Source organism: Martes martes (assembly GCF_963455335.1).
Source record: "Martes martes genome assembly, chromosome: X".
NCBI classification, from domain to species: Eukaryota; Metazoa; Chordata; class Mammalia; order Carnivora; family Mustelidae; genus Martes; species Martes martes.
Window position 1 is genome coordinate 121,658,003 of NC_137897.1, and position 25,683 is coordinate 121,683,685.

The 25,683-nt window shown below is 38.6% G+C and overlaps 1 protein-coding gene across 1 annotated transcript; it reads right to left on the bottom strand.

The window, feature by feature from the left end:
- Nucleotides 1–245: 245 nt before the first annotated feature.
- CLIC2 (chloride intracellular channel 2) lies at nucleotides 246–20,477 on the bottom strand. Its single transcript, XM_080831306.1, has 6 exons — nucleotides 20,041–20,477; nucleotides 7,237–7,346; nucleotides 6,987–7,112; nucleotides 2,439–2,545; nucleotides 1,778–1,959; nucleotides 246–813 (listed from the first exon to the last, which is right to left on the bottom strand). The coding sequence occupies exons 1-6, from the start codon at nucleotides 20,071–20,073 to the stop codon at nucleotides 652–654; spliced, it is 720 nt and encodes a 239-aa protein (XP_080687432.1). The 5' UTR covers nucleotides 20,074–20,477; the 3' UTR covers nucleotides 246–651.
- Nucleotides 20,478–25,683: the final 5,206 nt, after the last annotated feature.

Sequence of the window (25,683 nt, forward strand, 5' to 3'; positions counted from 1 at the left end):
AAAATTATTATTATGTTTTATTTAATGAATACTTGCTCATTTAACAATATAACCTGGTCATAAAGATCATATTCTTATGTGTGACTATGAGGCAGTCATATTTCTAGGTGTTTAATGCCATTCTAATACCAGTTGGTCTTAATCTCTTTTTAGAGCTGATGTTAAGTCATTCTTTTAGGATTTGCTTCTCTGATATACTTACTCTCTGATTTTTTATTCATACCAGAAATAAATTCACCCATGTATTAAACTAACAAAAATGTAAAATTGTTTTAATGATTTAAATGGAAGTGTTTCTAAGGAACAGTTTAAGATTGTGGCTCTATTTATGTCATTTGTAACTTCAGCCATCTGTTGAGCTTACACATGATGCACTCTAATAATTCAATTAAATAGCAAAAGATCATGATAGTTTCCGTATGATTTAAGATTGCAGTAGTTATGCCATAGGAATAAAGAAAATTAAGTGAATATATAAGGAACTTTAAAATACACAGTGAGAAGACAGTTTGGACTGACTAGATACAGAAAATACAGCATTCTTTTTATAAGAGAGTTGGATAGAGGAAACAGTATTTTCCATATTCTTATTTCCAAAAACCTTTATAATATGATAAGTGAAAAGAGAGCCTTTCTACTAAAAGAGCTGTCCTAACTCTTCTGTTTAGCCACACTTGCGTAGGTATTTTCAATTTCTTTGTCTTCAGGACATGTGTGGATAAATTCTTCACGGGCATAGGCATTGTGAAGATAGCGCCAGACTCCTGAGAATTCTGCTGGAATGTCAAAGTCACGGTATTTCTTGGCTGCAACCTAGGGTTTTGGAAAAAAGAAAAAAAACAGTTGGTAGAAAAAGACATCAGTGACATGGCTAGTGTGTAGAAACATATCTCAAAAGTCACGATCATTAAGGACATGTTATCTACACAAAAAATAAGCTTAAAAATCTTGGACTTACTGCTTTAATGTTTCGTTTACAAATGTAGACAAAGCTATGTGTGTGTAATCACATTTATATTTATGCTGTACTTAATTATTAATATGTTTAGAGGAAAGCACAGAAAAAGAGCACATATTTCTCCACTAGACTAAGACTTTGCTTAGGGTCCCAACTATGTCTTTTTAAAAAATATTTTATTTATTTATTCGTCAGAGAGAGAGGAAGCACAGGCACAAGCACGGGGAGTGGCAGGCAGAGGGAGAAGTGGGCTCCCCATTGAACAAGGGGCCTGATGTAGGACTCCATCCCAGGACCCTGGGATCATGACCTGAGCCGAAGGCAGACACTTAACACTTAACCACGCAGGTGTCCCAGGTCCCAACTATGTCTTATTTCTTTATGTGTTCTGTGTGTCTGGCATAGGATCTGTGACAGAATAAGTTCTGTTCAATAAGAATTTATTAAATCAATGATTAAATCATCATAAAATTAGTAGCTTACATTATTTATCATTTGCTATGATTCAGACACTGTTCTAAGCATTTTACGTGCCTTAATTTAATTTTCTCAACAATTCCATGAAATGGGTAACATTACCCTTGTTTTATAGATAAGACAGTGGAAAACACCTTCTGATTTCAGAAGAAGCAAGAAGTTTTTATGGTTCCCAGAAAAGATCATTATGGATTTTTCCTCTGCGGAGAAAAAAGAGATACACACTATGCATGATGATGATGACAAAACCATCATCTAACAATCTCACACTAAATAGTCGCTGTGTTTCATGGGAGCAATTCCCAAACCCCTCCCCAACCATTCAGCCCTACAAAGACTTACTTTAATAATGTTCAGTTTGGGTAACAAGCTGCAGTCAGCCAGTGTCAGCTGATCCCCGTCCAAGAACAATCTTCTGGAAACTGTGAGTTCCTCAGGACTGTCTGGATCAATTTCATCCAGAAGCGGAGTGTTTAAGTAGTCATCCAGACGTTTAAATTCTCTGAGCAGAGATTTTTCAAAATCTGGTGCAAAGAAATCATAGGGTTACTAATGTTTTGTCTTCATGACTGAATACATTCTCAATATGCTTTTTTACACATTTAGACATCTTTACATACGTGTTATTACTAAACACATAAGAGTTAGAAGTGGAATCAGAGACTAATAGCTCTCATGACTCAGAAGATAGTACACCTATTCAAGAATGTTTGTGGTAGATGTTATGGTTTCAGAAATCTTAAAGGTACACAGTCCTGCAGTTAGTTCACTCCTGGCATATCAATGCTCTAATTGAGCTAAGTTAGTAGTTGCCCTATCGAATCTTGGGTTCTAAATTTAATAAAACTTCATGCAAAGGGATCTCAAAGGAGAGAAGAAAGAATCAGAGGAAAAGTGTATTCCCCAACATATACTACATATTCAGGAAAATCCTATTTTAGCTGAGTGAGACTGTGAGAGTCAGCAAATGTGTGAGAGAAACAGAAATTTAAAGGTATCTTACGCTTATTTGCTTCTTTTTGAGTATTCTTAATGTATGCAGAAAACTTGGCAAAGAGGTTACAGCCCACATCAAAGGACTCCTTGTTCTTGGGACTCAGGTGTGGATACCTTAAAAAGAAACATCAGTCTATGATTATTCACACATAACAAGTCAGGGACCAAGTGTCCTGGCTTGCACTTTACTGAGAATGGAGGTTTTGGGAAATTGTGCTGGACATGGCAGGCCCTGGAATCTCTCATTGGAAATATATATTTCTCCCAATAACAGAATACTTAATTTCTGAAGTTCACTGGGAAACCAGTTGTGGAGAATTCAAAGCTCATTAACTTGTAGAAACAATATTTTAAATGGCAGTTAGGTCCTCCGTACTTGCTCCTAAAAGCCTATTTGGCAGGAGATATGTTGGTAATACATTTTCAAAGATAAGTCATAGGAAAAACATGGTTTTAAATTATTGTAACTTACATAAAAATGAAGGAATATAGAGTATCCTCTAAAATGATGTAATAATGTAATTCACCACATTAAGAAATTAAATACCATATGATCATGAATAGATGCAGAAAAAGAGTTCAATGAAAATCAATTCCTATTCACAAAAAACACTCCGTTAGCAACTAGAAATGGTCAGGACAAAAACTTAGTCATCTTCCTTGATTCCTCTCTTCTCTCCATATCCATATTTGATCTATTAGCAATTCTCGCCAGTTTACTTTTCAAATTCTTGCCAGCTTACCCAGGGGAGGTGGGTGGGGGATGGGCTAGATGGGTGATGGGCATTTAGGAGGGCAATGGGTGAGCACTGGGTGTTGTATGTAAGTGATGAACCACTGGATTCTACTACTGAAACCATTACTGCACTGTACGTAAACTAAATAGAATTTAAATAAAAATCTGAAAAGAAAACAAATAAACCCCCAAAGGTACTCAGAATCTCTCCACTTCTCACCACTTCCACTGCCCCGTGACTGAGCCAAAGCTTATACCTACTGTAACAGCTTCTTGACTCTTCTCCCCACTCCCCTGCTTGTCCCCCACACTCTTCGACTATTTTCTACCTGCTGCCAAAGCAATCATGCTAAAAGGTAAGTTGCATCATGTCTCTTCCCTCCTTATTACCCTGCAATGTGTCCATCTTATTCGGACTCAGACCCCAAGTCCTCTCAGTAGTCTACGAGGACTGATGTAGTCTGACCCCATCTTACCGCTCTGCTCTCCTTTCCTCCTACTCTTCCCCACTCGCTCCACCTGGAACTTACCTTCTTGATGTTCTTCAAATAGGCCTGACAAGCTTCCACCTCAAGTCGCTCTCACTTTGTCTGCCCTAAATGGAGTGATTTCCCTCATATGTGGACACGACCTGCTCCCCCTCTTCTTTCAGTTCTTGTTTTTATGATCTCTTCCTAAGTCAGGCCTTCCTCTGCCTGCCCCATCTAACATTGCAACCCTTCCCCTGTCCTTAACACTTGCCACTTCCCTGCCTTGTTTTATTTGTTTTTAGTATTTAGCGTCATCTAAAGTAGTTTGTTTTGCTTTAAAGTAGTTTGTTTATTGTCTTCCCCAACTAGAATGTAAGGTCCACATGGGCAGAGTGTTTTTGCTTGGTTTAATCACTGATGTGTCCCAAGTGCCTAGAAAAATATCTGACACTTACTAGGTATTCAGTAAATATTTGTTGAATGATTAAACTAATTCATTAATTTCCTTAACTTGTTAAAATGTATCCAGCAAAAACTTTCATCAAGCACCCTATAAATGGAGAAATGTTAGAACTATTTCCCTTAAAATGAACACAGGATAAGAATAATCACTATCATTACTGAATTAATTAATTAATTACTGAATTGCTGAATGCCCCCAAGGAAACTGCCTCAGCCCCGGGGAAGCTGTAAAGTAGGTGAAAAGAGACAAAGCCTTGACCGACTCCTTCAGGGTGCCACAGGCTGAACGACACAACCATATTTATTTGAGAATAAATCCCATATCATGTCCTCTGCTACCTGCAACCTGCACCTACAATGTGGACTGCTATATTTAAGGCTGTTAAAGACGGAGGAGTAGAGAATGGTAAGATAACCTAAAATCCAACAAGGCTCTTTTACTAAAATTAAGCTTTTTTTCTTCATTAATATTCCCTTGGCTCTGATAAATTTTGGGTTATATTCCAGAGTTCTGAAAAAGTTGATTCTGATGTTCTTTCCCAAGCTATTCATTGTTTTTATGGAGGGATGGAGTTTTGGAGTTCCTTACTCCACCATTTTCATTGATGTAGGTATCTAACAGGTTTTAAAAATTTAGATAAACTTTGGGGTGCCTAGGTGGCTCAGTGGGTTAAAGCCTCTGCCTTCAGCTCAGGTTATGATCTGGGGTCCTGGGATTGAGCCCCATATTGGGCTCTCTGCTCAGTGGGGAGCCTGCTCCCCCCCACCTGCCTCTCTGCCTACTTGTGATCTCTGTCAAATAAATAAATAAAATCTTTTTAAAAATTTAGATAAAGTTTATATGAAAGGGCTTCCATATCTAGCAATATGGCAGACAAAATAACCACTCTGGGGGCCTTTGTAAAAAGAAAGTATATTGGGTGCCTGGGTGGCTCAGTGGGTTAAGGCCTCTGCCTTTGGCTCAGGTCATGATTCCAGGGTCCTGGGATCGAGCCCTGCATCGAGCCCTGCATCGAGCCCCACATCAGGCTCTCTGGTCAGCAGGGAGCCTGCTTCCCCCTCTCTCTCCGCCTGCCTCTCTGCCTACTTGTGATCTCTGCCTGTCAAATAAATTTAAAAAAAAGTATAATAAAAAAAAGAAAGTATATTTTAGCATTGTTTGTAATGCCAAAACTTAGAAACAGTCTTTCATTTGTTTTCCTAACAATGGTAACTGTTACAAACAGGTTATTATTGTGTCCTTTGTATTGTTATGTTTTAAAAAAATGGTAGTTTTTATTCCAGTTATCCAATTCCTGCTCCACCATGATATATTGATTGTGTCAAAGAGTGGGTGGAAAAAAACTTGTCTTTGTATTTTTTTAGGTTTTTCACTCATTTTTAGTTTATTTTTGTGTATGGTATAAGAAAGTGGTCCAGTTTTATTCTTTTGCATGTGGCTGTCCAGTTTTCCCGACACCATTTGCTGAAGAGACTCTTTTTTTCCCACTGGGTATTCTTTCCTGCTTTGTCAAAGATTAGCTGACCATAGAGTTGTGGATTCATTTCTAGGCTCTCTATTCGGTTCCATTGATCTATGTGTCTTTTTTCTTTTCTGAATTTTCAAATTTCCTTTTTTAAAGGTTTTTATTTACATTATAGTTAGCTGACATATAGTTTAACATTGGTTTCAGGAGTAGAATTTAGTGATTCATCACTTACATAGAACACTCAGTGCTCATCACAACATTAACCTTCCTTAATACCCATCATTTTGTGTCTGTACCATACTGTCTTGATCTCTACAGGTTTGTAATGTAACTTGAAATCTGAAATTGTGATGTCTCCAGAAACAGACCTATAAGTACAGAGTACAAACTACTGGTTGCCAAAGTGGGGGGATGGGCGAAAATGGGTGAAGGGGAGTGGGAGATACAGGCTTCCAGTTATGAAATGAATAAGTCATGGGAACAAAAGGCACAACATAAAGAATATAAAAAATACTCTGGGGGTGCCTGGGTGTCTCAGTTAGTTAAGCATCCAACTCTTGGTTTCAGCTCACATCATGATTTCAGGGTTGTGAGATCCGGCCCTTGGTGGGGCTTCCTGCTCAGCAGGGAGTCTGCTCGGGATTCTCTTTCCTGTCCCTCTGGCTCGCCCCCTGCTTGCTTGCTCTCTCTCTCCCCAAAATAAATAAAATCTTTAAAAAATACTTTGATATGTTACATCTAACTTTTTTTTAAAGATTGATTTATTTATTTGACAGACAGAGACAGTGAGAGAGGAAACACAAGCAGGGGGAGTGGGAGTGGGAGAAGCAGCCTTCCCACCAAGCAGGGCGCCTGATGCAGGGCTAGATTCCAGGACCTTGGGATCATGACCTGAGCTGAAGGCAGACACTTAATGACTGAGCCACCCAGGCGTCCCTACATCTAACATTTTTATGTATTTGAAGTTCAAGGGGGGAAGTTTGTAAATGATAGACATTATACTTCCCAACCTGCAGAGCTTAGAAATCAGACTGAATCAAAGGCTATTTCAAATTTGAAGATCTTGTGAGGGCTCTACAATAAAACAAGTCTAATTTCTATCAGTATAAATGTCCCCAAGCTTCATTATGGCTGAAATTCCCTGCCTTTCCCAGGTTTCCAAATCTATCCTTTGCCCTTTCCTAATATATTACCTACATCTAATAAAGTTTTAATAACTTTACATATATTAAATAAGTAATACTGTAAAAAAGTTTTGTTATCATGTATAGAGTAATCATGGGGATCTTTGTAAACATTTCTAGAAAAACAGCAAAAGAGAAGTCCAACAGTGAAAAAGAGTAAGAATCCTCAATCTGTAATATAGGGCAATAAAATAGATTTTCTCAAAAACAGAAATATCATGTAAAATGCTGTACCTTGGAGGAGCCAGTGTCTGCTCTAGAAACTCCTCAATTTTAATGAAGTCTGTTTTCAACTCCTTGTTATACACCAGAAAGGGAGGATTGGTACCTGGGGCTAAGTCCTTCAGCTCTTCAGGCTTTCTATGATTATTGAAAATAAGCAGAGTTAGGCCTCTAGATAAAGTACACATACACAAACACAAACATTATATTGGTGTCTACTGATTTCAATCTCCAGAATGAAACATGTCCTGATTTCTCTTACCTGGTCATGTCAACAGTAGTCACATTGAATTTAACTCCTTTAAGCCAGAGGATCATAAAAAGGCGTTGGCAAAAGGGACAGTTTCCAATACTCTCCCCATCACTTCCAGCCTGTTAAGATAAAGGAAGACCTCATTCATTCATTTGCTTAAGTATGTATTGAGTGCCTACTGGGAGACGAGCCAGTTGCTAGAGACGAAATTAGAAGCCCTTAATCTCATGGATCCTACCACCTGTGGGCAGACAGATATAATGAATCAAATAAGTTTATTGTATTTAATTTTTTTAAAGATTTTATTTATTTATTTGACAGAGAGAGACAGATCACAAGTAGGCAGAGAGGCAGGCAGAGAGCGGGGGGAAGCAGGCTCCCCGCCAAGCAGAGAACCCGACGTGAGGCTCGATCCCGGGACCCTGGCATCATGACCCGAGCTGAAGACAGAGGCTTAACCCACTGAGCCACTCAGTCACCCCAAGTTTATTGTATTTAAAGTGACAAGTTTAATGAGTACATAATAATAATAGCTAATTTTATACGGTACCAGAATTTATATAACCATTTCCTATTGATGGGCATTTCAGATATTCCAAAATTTTTGCTACACTGAATGCTTCAGCAGCAAATACTTCTGGATATATAAGTTGTTGCACTTCTGACATTATATCTTTGGAATCAATATTCAAAATGAGAATGTTGAAAAAAGAGCAAGTGCATTTTTCATTTCAATAGATCCTGCCAAATTTCCTTCCTGAAAGGCATTTTCCATATGCTTATTGCAGATTTTATTTCCTTATTTCGTGAAGTATTTGTTAAAGACAAATGTTCATTTTCTCTATCAAAGTGATATTTTCCTTACTGATTTGAAAAATTTATTTATATATTAAAGATATTAACACTTTTAATACTTATTACAGGTACCTTAAAACATGGTTTATGTACAAATTAAATTTTACATGAAATCTATTACTCAGTCCATTTTTTCTGATCTCCTTACACTGTCATTATACACATTAAGATTACAAAAAACAAAAACAAAAAAACAAAAAACCAATCCCAACCCTTTCTTATTTTGTTTTATTATAAAGATGTTCTTCTGTGTTTTCTTTTAGTATCTTTCGGCTTTCAGCTTTTGCATTTGTTTCATCTATTTGGAATTTATTTCGGCACCAGGAATATACTGGTATTCTAGCTTTTGTACTTAAATTTTTTAAAAAATGGTTAATAGATCCATTACCCTGATGCCAAAACCAAAGACACTACAGAAGGAAACTATAGGCCAATATCCCTGATAAACATAGATGCAAAAGTCCTCAACAAAATACAACCAAATAACATTCAACAATATATTGAAAGGACAATTCACCATCATCAAGTGGGATTTGTTTCAGGGATGTAAGGATGGTTTAAAATTCATAAAACAATCAATGTGATACAGGATATTAACAAAAGAAAGAATAAAAGCCATATGACTATCATCTCAATAGATCAGAAAACCCTTTTGACAAAATATAACATCCATTCATGATAAAAACTCTCAACAAAGTTGGTTTGGAAGGCACATATCTCAACATAATAAAGTTCATATATGAAAAACCCACAGCTAACATCATAACCAATGGTCAAAACTGAAAGCTTATCCTCTAAGATCAGGAACAAGAAAAGGATGTCCATTCTCACCACTTTTATTCAACATAATAATGGAAGTCCTAGCTGCAACAGTCAAACAAGAAAAAGAAATGAAAGACCTAAATTGATAAAGAAGAAGTAAAACTGTCACTATTTGCAGATAGCATAATACCTTCTGTGGAAAACTCTAAAGACTCCACCAAAAAACTAATAGAACTAATAAATGAATTCAGCAAAGTTGCAGGATACAAAATTATTATACAGAAATCTGTTGCATTTCTATACATCAATAATATAGTAACAGAAATAGAAATTAAGAAAACAATCCCATTTACAATTGCATGAGAAAAAACCTATTTGGGATGCTTGGGTGGCTCAGTTAGTTGAGTGTCCAACTTTTGATTTCAGCTCAGATCTTGACCTCAGGGTCATGAGTTCAAGCCCCATGTTGGGCTCCATCCTGGGTGTGGAGCCTCCTTACAAAAAAATACCTGGGAGTAAATTTCACAAGGAGCTTAATGACCTGTACTTTGAAAATTATAAGACACTGATGAAAGAAATTAAAGATAACATAAACAAATGGAAAGATATATTGTACACATAGATTAGCAGAATTAATATTGTTAAAATATCTATAGTATGCAAAGCAATCTATAGATTCAATGCAATCGCTATCAAATGCTAATGGTATTCTTCACAGAACTGGTACAAATAATTGTAAAATTTGTAGGGAATCACAGAAGACCCTGAATAGCCAAAGCAATCTTGAGAAAGAATAGAGCCACAGGTATCATGTTCCTACTTCAAAGTATACTACAAGACTATACTAATCAATATAAGAATAGACACATAGATCAATGGAACAAGATAGCCCAGAAATAAATCCATGCTTATATGGTTAGTAAATCTATGACAAAGGAGGCAGGAATATCCAATGGGGAAAAAGCAGTCATTTCAATAAATTGTGCCAGGAAAACTGGACAGCTAAAAAATGCAACGGAATGAAACTGGACCACTTCTTTTTTACACCATACACAAAAATAAACTCAAAATGGATTAAAGGCCTAAATGCAGGAGTTAAAACCATAAAATTCCTAGAGGAAAACACAGGCAATAATGTCTTAGACATCAGCTTTAGCAACGTATTTATGGTTATGTCTCCTGAGGCGAGAGAAGCAAGCAAAAATAAGCTATTGGGACTACACCAAAATGGAAAGCTTTTGCACAGCAAAAGAAACTTTTAATGAAACAAAAAGACAACATCCTGAATGAGAAAAGATATTTGCAAATAATATATTTGTCATTAGGGGATAATATCCAAAATATGTTAAGAACTTATACAACTAGAGCGCCTGAGTGGCTCAGTTGGTTAAGCAACTATCTTAGGCTCAGGTCATGATCCCAGAGTGCCAGGATTGAGCTCCTTGCTCAGCGGGGAGCCTGCTTCTCCCTCTGCCCCTCACCCTGCTTGTGTGCTTTCTTTTGCTCCCTCACTCTTTGGTGCATGCTCTCTCTCTCAAATTAATAAATAAAATCTAAAAAAAAAATAACTCGTACAACTGAACACCAAAAAATCCTGAATAATCTGATTAAAAATGAAGACTTAATAGATATTTCTCCAAAGAAGACATCCAGATGGCGAAAAGATACATGAAAAGATCCTTAACATCATTCATCATCAGGAAAATGCAAATCAAACCCACAATGATAGATCCCTTCACACAAGTCAGAATGGCTAGTATCAGGAAGATAAGAAATAAGAAGGTATTACCCAGAGAAAATGAAAACACTAATTTGAAAAGATATATGAACCCCTACATTTACTGAAGCACTATTTACAATAACCAAAATATGAAAGCAACCCAAGTGTCTATCAATAGATGAATGGAATATTACTCAGCATAAAAAAGTAATGAGAGCTTATCATTTGTGACAACATGGGTGGACCTAGAAGATCTTATGGTAAGTGAAAAAAGTCAGACAGAGAAGACAAATACCATCTGGTTTCAGTTATATGTGGAATCTAAAACACAAAACAGTAAGGAAGCAAATAAACAAAAACCCCAAACAAACTCAATCTCTAAATATAGAGAAGAAACTACTGGTTGCCAGAGGGGCAGTGGGTGACAGTAGGCAAAATAGACAAAGAGAATTAAGAGGTACAAACTTCCAGTTATAAAGCAAATAAGTCATGGAGATGAAAAGTACAGCATAGGGAATATACTCAATAATATTGTAATAATGTTGCTTGGTGACAGATGTCAACTACACTTACGATGGGCACTCAGTAATGTATAAAATTGCTGAATCAGCATGTTGTATACCTAAAACTAATATAACATTATATGTTAACTATACTTCAATAGTAAGAAAAATAATGGTGAAAAATAAAGAGCATCTTTTGCTCACTGACTGACAACAACATAATTTTCTGCTTTGAACTTTTATGTATACTTTGAGTTTATCTATGGCCCCCTACTCTTCACTCATCCATTTACTCTCCTAATAAATACTTACTGAACAAATAATGTATTTAAAATAGATCAGATATTCCATATACATATACAATATACATTATATATAACAGATGTTGAAAAAATAATCTTCCAAATTAACTTACTTTTAAACTGAGATAAAATCTTTGAAGGAAAGATGGATGTGCATGTTATGAGAAAAACACAATCCATATGGGGTCTGTTAGGGTAGGCCTTTCGGAGGAAGTGGCAATTGAACTCAGTTCAAAGAATAAGAGTTAACTAGGTGAACAGGCACAAAGAAGGCATTCTAAACAGCAATTAGCATATCCAAAAGCCTTGAAACTTGCTTGAGCACGGCATTATAAGGAACTGAAAGAAGGTCAATATGGCTGGGATTCAGAAAGTGAAGAAGAGAAAAGAAAAATTCAATAAATTGAGCTACATGAAAGCTAAAATCTGCTTTTCATAAGAACTGTAAAGAAGGGCGCCTGGGTGGCTCAGTGGGTTAAGCCTCTGCCTTCGGCTCAGGTCATGGTCTCAGGGTCCTGGGATCGAGCCCCGCATCGGGCTCTCTGCTCAGCAGGGAGCCTGCTTCTCTCTCTCTCTCTGCTGCCTCTCTGCCTACTTATGATCTCTGTCTGTCAAATAAATAAATAAAATCTTTAGAAAAAAAGAACTGTAAAGAAAATGAATAATGTTTGTATCCAAAATATAGAAAATATATGAATAAAGAACTCTTACAACTCAATGACAAACTAACTTAAAAATGAGCATGAGATTTAAACACTGTATGAAAGAGACATGAAAAAATGCTCAACATCATTAGTCAACAGGGAAATGAAAATTAAAAGCACAAGATACCACTACACACACACATTGGAATAGTTGAAATTTAAAAGACTGACCATACCAAGTATCACTAGGAATTTGGAGCAAAAACACTGTGGTTGGGAGTGTAAAATGGTTCAAGTGGTTTATAAAGAGTTTGTCAAAGTTAAAAATGTACCTACCATATGACCCATTAATTTTAATTCTAGGTATTTATCCAAGAGAAGTGAAAGCATATGGTCATAGAAAGACTTGTACATGAATGTTTATAGCAACTTTATTCATAGTAGCCAAAAAACTGGAAACAACCCAAATACCCTTCAGCAATAGAAAAGAATGAGATATTGATGCACATAACAATATGGGAAATCTCCAAAATAATTACGCTGAGTGAAAGAAGCCAAACAAAAGTACATACTGTACAATTCAATCTATAGAAAATCCTAGAAAATACAAATCAATGTATCCTGACAGAAAGGCCGATAAATGATCTCCTGGTAGGGAGTAGTGAGGTACAGTGGGGGAAAACTGACTGCAAAGAAACACAAAGCAACTTTCTGAGGTAATAGATATATTGTATGTTTTGATTGGGTTAGTGGTTGCATGTGCATATATATTTGTCAAAAGTCATTGGATGATGCACTTAAAATAGGTGCATTTTATTTTATGTAAATTGTACATCAATAAAGTGCATTAAAATATAAAATTTCAAAAAGTAGATTAATCCCCCCGTAGTATCATGCAGGCATTGCAAAAGTTGCAGTGACAAGGTTAGGATGTGTCAATGGAAGGGGAAGAACAAGATCGGTGGAAGAAGTCAAGGGTATGAGAGGCCAGAGTACTGGAAGAGTCATCTATGTAGATACTGAAATCACCAAGAATCATGGTAGGAATAGTGTTGGAGAGAGTGACAATGATCCAGAAGCTAAAAAAACTCAAGGAATAGGGGAGAGTGACCTGGTGATTGGAAGACTACTATAACAAGGAAGGGTAGTGAGTGGTTTAGTCTGATTTTATGAGACTCAACCTAGATACTTCTTTGTATGGGGGAGGTAGAATGGAGTGGAAGCAGGAATGGGGAGCAAGGATACGTAAAGGGTACCTACCTTATTTCCAGGCTCAATGGTGAGAAGAATGAGGAAGAAAGGGTAGCCACTTCTTCTGAGGGCTATGGCTGATATAGCGTCTCATGGGAAATCCAGCCTTTAGACACTTCAATCTTAAGATGTCACAAATAGGATTCCTTTCTTTTTCTTTACTCCACTCACTGACCTACTCTTTCTTTAGGGCTCCTAATCCTGCACATGACACTTCTATCTGCTATGGACTGAAATGTACTCTTCCAGAATCATATTTTGAAACCCTAACCTTCAATGTGATAGTATTTGGAGGCCAGGCCTTTGGGAAGTAATTAGGTTTATATGACCTCATGAGAACGGGCCCTCATGATGGGATTAAGTCCTTTATAAGAAGAGACCAAGAAGCTTTCTCTCTTCTCTCCTCCTCTTCTCTCTGCTCACCATGCAAGACACTGAGAAAGCAAATCACCTAGAAGCCAGGAATACATTTCTTATCAGAACCTGACCACCCTGGCACCTTGATCTTGAACATCCAGCCTATAGAACTAAATATCTGTTGTGCAAGCCACCAAGTCTCTGCTTTTTGTTATGACAGCCTGAGAAGACAAGACACTATCTACTGAGTTGCCCAAATTAGAAACTTGAGGATAATCCTTCTGCTTCATTCCCAAATTGAATTCAACACTAATTCTTGTCAGTTTTACCTATAAATATCTACAAATACGTTTAGTTCTTTCATTTGCCATGGCTATTACATCATTCATTCATTCAATATTTATTTGACGCTTACTATCTGTTCAACACTGTTAGGTGCTAGCTACCCAAGTCCAAGCCATCAACTATCTCATCTATTGGACTCACTGATTGATTGATTGATTGATTTCTGCTTTTGCTTTAGTCTGTAAAAGAAAGTAAAGGGTACTTTTCACCTTACAGCTGCTCGGATCTGTTATTACTAGCAATATTAAGGTCCCAGAAGGCCTGGGCAAAATCCTAATTTTTTGGACAAATTTTCCTTTCCCTGATAATGAGCACAACAGGTTACTGTTGTTCTTTTGTGATGTCAGGGAGTGAAGAGCTATGGGAAGAGGTACCCAACCTTGGCAGCTGTGTTTCTTTTGTAACGGAAGTCAGACTAAGGATCCAATCAGAACTGGGGCTAGTGAGTAGAATCATGATTATGGGTGGGAGGCAGGAAGAAGAATGGAGTCTGATAATAGATACAGCAGGAAGGGTGGATTGCCTTTGGCAAAAGGAAAGGCAAAACACTGAGATGTGGGGGAAATGCAGTCAAGTTTTACAGGAAAACTGAGTTTTTTTTTTTCCTGTTAATAATATGATGATTTAAAGTGCCATCACAGAAAATTTTAGAATGTAAATTCCCTAGCCTGATTGATGAATTACTACCTATTAAGTATATATAGCTGGCAAAGACAGGATGTGATCATTCACAAAAACAATTTTTCTCTTTTTGTTTGTGATATAAGTTTCTGAAGATGAAAAATAATATGTCACAATATCTGACATTTATTGAGTGTTTACTATGTTAACAACTACGGTGTTTTATATATTTGTTTTATTTAATCCTCACAGTGAAGATGATCCCATGAGGTAGGTTCTGTTAACACTCTTGTTCTGCAGGTGAGGAAAATGATTCTCAGAGAACTGACTCGTTAAAGTGCACTTCTCATGTAGCAGGTACAGGACTGTCTACTCTGAAACCCAAACTCTTGAACACTGTTTCTCCCATCTAATAGTTTTGTTGTATAAAAAATCAGTTTTTATGATAGTCTTTATGATAGTTCTAAGAGAGTTTGAAAATGGTCTGAAAATTCAGAGAAAGGTATGATCTCTTTTTTCTTTTCCACTTTTGTTTTTTTCAACTTTTGTTGTTGTTGTTAGGGTTAGAGTCTGTGCCTTGTATTTTGCTGTTCAGAGACCCCTCCAGAGAATAAAATCCCACACTTCTGCTGGGGTTAGGGTTAAGGTTAGGGGTTAAGAATTAGGGGTTAGGTTAGGGCTTGGGTATGTGCCTGGTATTCTGCCACTCAGAGATCTCTTGAGAAGGTTAGTGTTATGGTTAGTTTTAGGGTTAGGGATTATAGTTATGGGTTATGGGTTATGGATTAGGGTTAGAGTTAGGGTTAGGATATGTGTCAGGTATCCTGCCATTCAGAGACCTTTCCTAAGAGTAAAACCCCACACTTCTGCTGGGATGAGAATAAACATCGCAATCATTTATCAAGCTGAGGCAAGGAGGGGATTTGGGGCTCTAGATACTCTTTACATAGATATTGAATTTATTTTTCTGTTTTTATCCCTACCTTCACACCCATCTTCAGAAATATTACCAATTCTTTTTTTTTTTTTTTTTAGAGAGACAGAATGAGAGAGGGAGGGAGGCAGGGGAGAGGGAGAGAGAAAGAGGGACAGAGAGAATCTTAAGTAGGCTTCATGCCCAGTGTGGAGCCCAACATGGGGCTCAATCTCACAACCCTGAGACCATGACCTGAGCCAAAATCAAGAGTCAGATGCTTAACAAACTGAGCCACCCAGGTGCCCCAATACTACTAATTCTTAAATGTTTCGGGTCATCTCTAGGAAAACTAGGCTGCCTCTCAACATTTCTTATCATGTGTTCAGTAAGCGTTTTTCTCAGATCAGGGGTTAGGGTTAGGGTATGTGTCTGGAATTTTGCAGTTCAAGAACTCACCAGAGAATATGACCCCAGACTTCTTCTGGGCTTGGGCTTAGTCTTATGGTTATATTACATGCTTGGTATTTTGCAGTTCAGAGACCTCTCCAGAGTTTTAGGATTAGTGTTAGTATTACAGTTAGGGTCAATTTTAGGGATTAGGTTTAGGGATTAGTGCTTACAGGTTAGGATTAGGGTTAGGGTATATGCCTGGTATTTTCCAAATCAGAGACATCACCAGAGGACAAAATTCCAGACTTTTGCTAGTGTAAGTGTAAGGGTTGGGGTCAGAGTTAGATTTAAGGTTTGTTTTAAGGTTAGGGTATGTGACTGGTATTTTCAGTTTAGAGACCTCTCCAGAGGGTTAGGGTGTGCTGTTAAGGGTTAGGGTTAGTTTTACGGTTTTGGTGAGGGTTAGCATTTGGGTCAGGGTTAGTGTTAGGGTTAGGGTTAAAGTTGGGGTTAGGGCTTAGGGTTTACCAGTCAGGGATTAGGGTACGTGCCTGATATCCTCCAGTTCAAAGATCTCTCCTGAGAATAAACTCTGTGATTTTGGGTTTAGAATAAACATGGCAACCATCTAACAGTTGAGACAAGGAGGGTATATGGGACTCTAAATACTTTCTAGTTATATGTTCCATTGATTTTTCTGTTTTTATCTCTACCTTCACACCCATTTTCAGTAGTATTACCAATTCTTAAAAGTTTGGGGTCTTCTCCAGGATAATTAGGATGTTTCTCAGTTTTTCTTGTCATGTGTTCAATAAGCCACTTTCTCAAATCAGAGTTTAGAGTTAGGGTAGGGTTAGTTATGTGCCTGGTTTTTTTTGAGCCCAGAGACCCATCCAGTGGGTTAAAGTTAGGGATTTGGGGTTAGGGGTTTGGGTTTAAGGTATGAGATAAAATGGGTTTGACACATTCAGAATTTTGGCAGAAATGATAAGTTCTATAACTTTATGTAAAAATCTTTAGTTTAGAGTGTTTGGTAGAGATCACAAAATCTATTTATCAATGAGCAACAAACCAGTAAGATAAAGTCTGCATTTAGAGAAAATAAAATGTATGTTAGAAAGTCTTTTGTTCGGGGCGCCTGGGTGGCTCAGTGGGTTAAAACCTTTGAATTCAGCTCAGGTCATGATCCCAGGGTCCTGGGATCGAGCCCCGCATCAGGCTCCCTGCTTGGTGGGGAGCCTGCTCTCCCCTCTCTCTCTGCCTGCCTCTCTGCCTACTTGTGATCTCTGTCTGTCAAATAAATAAATAAAATCTTAAAAAAAAAAGAAAGTCTTTTGTTCTTAGTTCATAGTTAAAAATCTTGCCCGAGTTGTTCAGTGTTGAAAGACAATGTTTTCACTGATTACATTAAAACACATAGGTGGTATGTTATATTTTTTTTTGTTTTGGGGTAATACAAATTCTTAATTGTGACAGGAAAGTCCTTAATCTCTTGTAGGTATCCCATCAGTGATATGGGAAAGAAGTTTTGGTAGGGTTTTTAAGCACAGCCAGAGGTAGCTGGGGAAATCACAGACTCTTTTAATCTTTAGAAAGACACAGCAGGATCTATAATTTGATACCATTGATAAAGAGTTGTGCTTTTTAAACTCACTCATTAACATTTTTCCTGTCTCTCAATCCTTATGTTCCATCTCCATATTTTGTATGAAAGTTCTAGAGATCTATGGAATACATCTTAAAGCAAAGCAAAACAAATACCTGCACCAGATGATACTCAATGTTCTTTCAGAAAATCTATAATTTGTATCAATGTCATTAGACAACATCAAAAGAATTCCACCTGATGAAATTCTGGAAAAATTTACTAAAAGGTTTGCCAAATTGAAAACAGTTGAATAATCTCTTCCAGTCCCGTCCATGTTGCTACAAAAGTTGGATATTCATCCTTTCTGATGGAGGCGTAATAACTCCATAGTGTATATGGACCACATCTTCCTTATACCCAACTTTTGTAGCAACATGGACGGGACTGGAAGAGATTATGCTGAGTGAAGTAAGTCAAGCAGAGAGAGTCAAGTATCATATGGTTTCACTTATTTGTGGAGCATAAGGAATAACACGGAGGACAAGGGTAGATGGAAAGGAGAGGGGAGTTGAGGGAAATTGGAAGGGGAGGTGAACCATGAGAGACTATGGACTCTGAAAAACAACCTGAGGGTTTTGAAGGGGCGGGGGGTGGGAGGTTGGGGGAACCAGGTGGTGGGTATTAGGGAGGGCACGGATTGCATGGAGCACTGGGTGTGGTGCAAAAACAATGAATACTGTTAACGCTGAAAAGAAAAAAAAAAAAAGAAAACAGTTGAATAAGATTAGACGTAACTATTTTAAAGAATTGGAATCCTAACCTTGCCATTCACTAGCTATGTGACCCTGGACAAAGTTACTTAGATATTCTTTGTTTTATTTTCTGTATGCATAATTACAGTTCATAATAAACCACTTAACACAATGCCTGACATATAGTAAGTACTCAACAAACGATTAGTTATTTTAACCTGGAAGTTATTTTTAATTCAACATTTGTTCCTTCAATGTGTGAGTCACTAACATCTCCTGTCCAGATTAATACTCAAATATGGGAATTCTATGAAGATGAACACATAGATAAATGCCAACAACTAGGTAGGAGTGTTTGATTGGATTGAATGAGTAGTTTAGACTAAAGGAACACTTTAGTTTGCCCGTGAAGAGACATTACGTCTGGTTTGAAATTGGTAGATGTAAAAAGCCAGTTAGGAAATCAAGGCTTATTAATATTGTGTCTGAGCAGTCACATGTTTTGCTAAAATCCAGAGATAAGAGAAGTAGCTCTTATGCCCCATAGTCCAACACTTACTTGGGTTATTTTGCCATGTAGGAATTCAAGAATCACTCTATAATTTTGAAAGGGCAGGTTGAATATGTCCTTTGTGTATATATGTGACCATTTCTTAAATATTTTTAAATGATTGTGAAAGTATTACTTCGGCTAACAGATGTTTAAACTAACATTTCATAAAAACATACCTTATTTCATGACTTTGTAAGTCATCAATAGATGTGGTTTTAGAGGCAAGTTACTTAAACTTTATTGCCTTTGCTTAATTACCTAGAGATGAGCACAATATTACTGTAATGACAAGTACTACTACCATTACTCCTGGTCATGATACTACTTCTAATAGTACTATTAATGTAAGTTATTAGGACTAAATGAGGTAATATATATAAATATGTGTAATATATGTGAAGTGCTTAGATATGAGAGTTTGTTATGATTATTATCATTCTGGATACTTCTAATAGTCAAGGAAAAAATATAGAAGAAAAAAATAATTAATATAAACAAAGTTTTAGGAAACTGCAATTTCTACTTGTAATAACCTATACAAAATTATTATTTTTCTTGATGAGTTAATTTAGAAACACATGTTCGTTTCTCCCGCTTAGGGGTTTTCCAAAGGGCTTTTCTCAAAAGTTAAGGCATTACAAAAAAACCCCAAGGCAGACCATAAAGAGGAAACACAACATTCTAAAATGCGTCTTCCTCATGCAGACTCCTGACTGTTTGCTCCCATAGTGTCCATGTGACTCCACGGTGAGCTTCATCTATTGTGGGAGAATTTTAGAAAGCTCTGTCTGGACTGTGTGCAGGATTGGGGCACCTAGCCCATTTTTGGCTTTCTCCTTTCCCCATTTAGGCCTTCCAAAACCTATTTCATAAAACACAGATTGCAAAAGCTAGAAAGCCCTTAAGGATGATTTTGTCAGGTTTGTTCATCATACAGATGAAGAAACAAAGGTCCAGAGAAAAGGAGAGATTTGTCCAAAGTTACATAGGAAGCCGCCAAGAATATAATTTAGTTGTTCAGACTAGCAACCAGTCTAGTGCTCTTTCCACAATATATCTTTGCCTTTTTCAAAAAATATTTTTTCCTATTGTCATCTAAGAACAGCCGTTCATACATCAAGTACTCACAGGAGGAATATAATTACAAAATTATTTCTTATCTCTAGCACAAATATTGACTTATTTTTAGAATCTAAGGCACAGTGTCAAGAAATAATACATTACATATGCGATTATTATAGCTAGAAAACATACCTTCACAAAAAGCTCAATTTCAGGATCTGCCATCTTTCTGTTTTTACCACCAGTTGTCAGTCCCCTGTCTCTTGCAGAGTTCACAGTACTCGTGCACTATTTTCTTCCAGTTTTGTCCGAAGGCTCGGATAAAGCTTGTGCTTTAAGAGGAGAGTCCAGCTTGTAGTAGACTGAGTCAGAGCTGGGGCCAGTCTCTTCTCAAGAGGTGGGGTGCAGAGAATTCTAGATTGTTGAGAGCAGTTCTTGGATTTGTTTTCCTTCTTCCTCTTGACTTAACATTCGAATCAAGGAGGAGCTGAAGGGCTGTGTGTAAACTGGCTGGCTACAAAGGTGGGGGTGTTTCCAGAAAGACTTCAATGCCATGAGTCAGCATAGGAAAAACACATACACACAAATACACACATGCAGTGCTGGCTTCTATATATCAAGCAGACCAGATGTTCTCTAGAGCCTCCCTTTGAGTCCTGGGCTTCATGCCCAGAACATGGCCTCTTATTGCTGTTCCTGTAAACTGACAGCAGCAAAAAGCTTTTCCAGGAAAAGGGCCAGAAATTACTTGAGTTGTATCACTGAAAAGGATGTTTATCTAATGATATTGTCTAAAAGGGGGTTAAAAAATTGTACTTCATCAAATGTCTCCACCCCCAATTCTACTGCTCACGCAGCCAGATTTCCCTTCGGAATTATAACTTTCACTTCTCTTCTGTAACCAGGGAATCTTTGCTGGGTTTGTTGAGTCAAGGGGTGGGGAGCGGCATCCTTTGCATGCCCCATCCCATTCTCATTTCTGGGAAATCTACACTGGGACAGAGCACTTCCTGGTTTGGGTATCTGTACCAGAAGCCACAAGCCGATCTGGATCTCGCTTGTCGCCCCTGGGAGAAGCAGTAAAATACCCAGACGGACCCTTGGAGTCTGTAGTGCTGCTGGCAGCGGTACTTTTTGCCTGCGGGCATGAGGGTGGGGGCAGGGGCCGGATCGACAGGCCTCTTTGGTGCGAAAAGTCTCTCTGGGGTGGAAGCCAAAGTGAACAGAGAGATCCACCAGCTGGGTGCCATCGTGACCCTGCTTGGACGACACCAAACGGCCCCTGCGCTCGCGGGGGCCGTACAGGCTGCCACCGTGCTCCCCCAGAGGACTCGCAGGATGACAGGCTCTTGGCCAAACCCGGCCTGGGCCGCACCTGCGGGTTCCAGGCAAGGGGTGCCTGATAGGGAGGTGGGGGTCCTTCTGGGCACGGGGCCTGGTGATTTTCCAAACTGTTGACAAACTGAGAGGGAAACGGTGACACACTTCTGCCGGGCCGACCTCGAGGGTGACTTTAGGACCGGCTGTTTGGCAGGCACCGATGAATGCTCTGGCCGCGTTTCTACTCTATTCATTTATTCTCTCGCTCCAAAGACGATCAATGAGTGCTTGCCCGGTGCCAGCATGCTGATCCACTCACGGAGATTAGCGGCGAGGGAAGACAGTAAGTTTGGGAGGAGAACAGGGACTCCGCTTTAAGCACGTTGACTCGGGGGCATCTTCTCTCCTCCTGATTCCCACTAGACAGTCCGCTCAAAATCTTGCCACTTCTGCTTCCTGAATATTGTTAAACCCGTCCGCTTCTCTTGGCCCCCACTGCCACTCCAGACTTTGAGCCAGCAGCATGGTTTTGTATGCATCTACTTAAAAAGACTTTTTGTGTATCACCGAGGGGTAATTGATATACAGCCTTCTTTTCAGGCGTACACCATACTGATCGGACAATTCTGTGCTCTACTCAGTACTCACCAGGGTAAGTGGAGTCACCCACCGTCCGCCGACGCACAATGTTATTACGATATTATGGACTCTGTTCCCTGTGCTGTACTTTTCATCTCCGTGGCTTACTTGCTTCGTGATTTTAAAGAATTTTTTTTTGTTTAATTTTCAAAGATCCAAACCATTGCTTGACCCTCGGCCCTCATGGGAAAACCACCGCTCCTTATCAACACCACAGCAACCAGAACACTGCACAACAGCCCAGGGAGCTCTGTGCGATCCCTAACAAGTTGTGGAAGAGATGAGCTTCCTTTTCTTTTCTCTACTGCCCAGAGGGTCTTTAAAATTTCTTCTACTGGGACAACCTGGATGCACCTAGAGGGTATGGTGTTTACTGAAACAAGTCAGACAGAGAAAAACAAGGACTGTACAAATTCCACTTATATGTGGAAGCTAAATAAAAAAACAAAGACAAACACAAAAACACTCCTTTTAAAAGTTTTTATTTAAATTCCAGTAGATAACATCAGTGTAATACTAGATTCTCACGTACAATATAGTCATTTAATACTTACAAGGACACCCAGCAGTCATCACTAGTGCCATCCTCAATCCCCATCACCCATCCAACCCATCCCCCCAACCACCTCCCCTCTGTTAAGATCAGTTTGCTCTCTGTAGTTAAGAGTCTCTTTTTTGGGGGCGCCTAGACGGCTCAGTGAGTTGGACCTCTGCCTTCGGCTCAGGTCACGGTCTCAGGGTCCTGGGATCGAGCCCCGCATCGGGCTCTCTGCTCAGCAGGGAGCCTACTTCCCCCTCTCTCTCTGCCTGCCTTTCGGCCTACTTGTGATCTCTCTCTGTCAAATAAATAAATAAAATCTTAAAAAAAAGTTTAACGACTAAATGAAAATTTAAAGAAAACATTATAAAAATAGCTTAAAACATTAAAAAAATAATCTCTTTTTGTGGGCGCCTGGGTGGCTCAGTCCATTAAGTGTTGACTCTTGATTTCAGCATTGGAATCTATGCTGGGTGTGGAGCCTACTTAAAAAAAAAAAAGAGTCTGGGGCGCCTGGGTGGCTCTGTTGGTTAAATGACTGCCTTTCGCTTAGGTCATGATCCCAGGGTCCTGGAATCGAGCCCCGCATTGGGCTCTCTGCTCTGCAGGAAGCCTGCTTCTCCCTCTCCCACTCCCCCTGCTTGTGTTCCCTCTCTCACTGTCTCTCTCTTTCAAATAAATGGATAAAATCTTTAAAAGAAAAAAAAAGAGTCTGTTTTTTGGTTTTCCTCTGTCTTCCCTTACCCTATGATCATTTGTTTTGTTTCTTAAATTCCATATATGAATAGAATCATGTGGCATTTACCTTTCTCTGACTTATTTCATCTAGCATAATACTCACTAACTCCAACCACATTTTTGTAAATGGCAAGATTTCATTCTTTTTATGACTGAGTAATATTCCATTATATATACATACCACCTCTGCCTTATCTATTTATCAGCTGATGGACATTTGGGCTCTTTTCATAATTTGGGTACTGCTGATAATGATGCTGTAAACATTGGGGTGCATGTATACTTTAAAATCAGTATTTTGTATTATTTGGGTAAATGCTTAGTAGTGCAATTGCTGGATCATAGAATAGTTCTACTTTAAACTTTCTGAGGAACCTCCATGCTGATATCCACAGTGGCTACACCAGTTTGCACTCCCACCAACAGTGTAAGAGGGTTCCCCTTTCTCTGCATCCTTGCCAACACCTATTGTTTCTTGTGTTGTTGAGTTTAGCCATTCCAACAGGTGTGAGGTGTTATCTCATTGTGGTTTTGATTTGTATTTCCCTGGTAATGAGTAATGTTGGGCATCTTTTCATGTGTCTGTTGGCCATCTGGATGTCTCCTTTGGACATATGTCTGCTCATGTCTTCTGCCCATTTTTAAACTGGATTATTTGTTTTTTGGGTGTTTAATTTTATAAGTTCTTTATATACATATATTTTTAAAATCTTTATATATTTTTGATACTAACCCTCTATCAGAGATTCAGAGATGTCATTTGCAAACATCTTCTTCCATTCCTCAGTCTGCCTTTTAATTTTGTTGATTGTTTCCTTTGCTGGGCAGAAGTTTTTTTTTTTGTTTGTTTGTTTTTTTAAATGAAGTCCCAATAGTTTATTTTTGGTAAAAATAGTTTCTTAATTTCACTTTCAGAATAGTCACATTAGTACATAGAAATACAATTTTTTTAAGACTCAAAATTGGTCTGTTCTGATGGCACATTAGGCACTCAGCAGTGACTATATTCGCCCTGGCCTAGATGAGTGGAAATCCACATTAGTGAGCCTATGCATGAGCCCCATCACTACTTTGTTCATGAGCCTGTTGGGCAATGGTGGAGTGGCTGGGGAAAGAGGCAGACTTGTATCCACAGAACAGTTCATCGTATCCACTTGAGTATGAAAATCCTTCTCTGCTAAGGTCACCCTTTGCTGAAAATTCACATGGGGCATGGATATCATCACATCTTCCCCTGCCCATGTAGAGACGCTTATCCATATATGACTTCATCAGACTTCCTTGTCATCAATTTTATAATTGTATTCCTTAGAAATCTCTGACCATCCAGGGGCACCTGGGTCACTCATTTAGTTAAGCATCTGATTCTTGATCTCAGCTCGGGTCTTGATCTCAGGGTTGTGAGTCTGGGCCCTGTGTTGGGCTCCACTTGGCATGGAGCCTAGTTAAAAAAATAAATATTCCCTGACCACCCAGCCAAACCATTGGCCACTGCCCATGAGTCAGTATATAAATACATCTGGCCATTTCGCCCTCCAAGCAAAGTGAACGGCCAGGTGCACAGCTTTAAGCTCTGCCCACTGGGAGGATTTCCCACCATCACTGTCCTTCAGGGATGTCCCAGAGAGGGGCTGTAGTGCTGCAGCTGTCTACCTGTGGATGGCTCCTGCAGATCATATAAAACCATTTGAACACCAGGCCCAAGTCTTTTATTCCTTTGTCAACTGATCATAAGGAACTCCTGATAAAGCCATAGGTGAGGAGAGAGAAAATCATGTAGTATAAGTGGGGACCATGGGCATTTGGGTCACTTCTCTATTATCTGTGCCTTCACAGCCAACTTTGGCCCCATCTCATATATATCACTTCCATTTGATGATGGAGTGCTGTTGTGCATGCCTAACTTTACTAAAAAAAAAGGCTTGGTGTGTCAAAGGACACCCAGTTTATGATGGGCGGTTCAAACAGCATGGTAATTTGGTGGTCCATGGTTAGGCACTCAGTCTTTACCAAGGCCCAGTAACAAACCAAAAACCATTTCTCAGAAGGAAAGTCATCATCTGCAAAGAGAGAGGCTGCAGACAAAAACAATTCTGTTCATACCTTGATCTTGGACTTGTAGCCTCCAGAATTGTGAGAAAAAATTTTCTGCTGTTTAAGTCATCCAATCTGTGGTATTTTGTTATGGTAACCCTAACTAAATAATGTATCTTCTATCTACTTCACTTCTAGGAACACTGTGATCAACTAACCAACCTAGATCTCCAAGAATCAGACTATTTTGATTGCTGTTTCATCTGCTGTCCATTATAGTAACCTATCTTGCCTTTGGCTATTGAGGGCCTGCCACTTGGCCCCTGCCACCCCGGGGTCTATTTACTCCTATTGCATTTTGATTTCCCAGTTCAGTGGCAGCAATTTATACTGTTAAGTCCTGGCCTACAGATACAAGTGCTCATGATAGCCCCTCAAATATACTGGGGCTCCCTTCACAAATTGATTTCCCACAGTCATGATGAAAGGTGTGTCCTCTAAACCTTCCAAAGGTGGATGAGTAGATGTTAAATGACAAATCCACACCATATTGCAAACTCATTTAA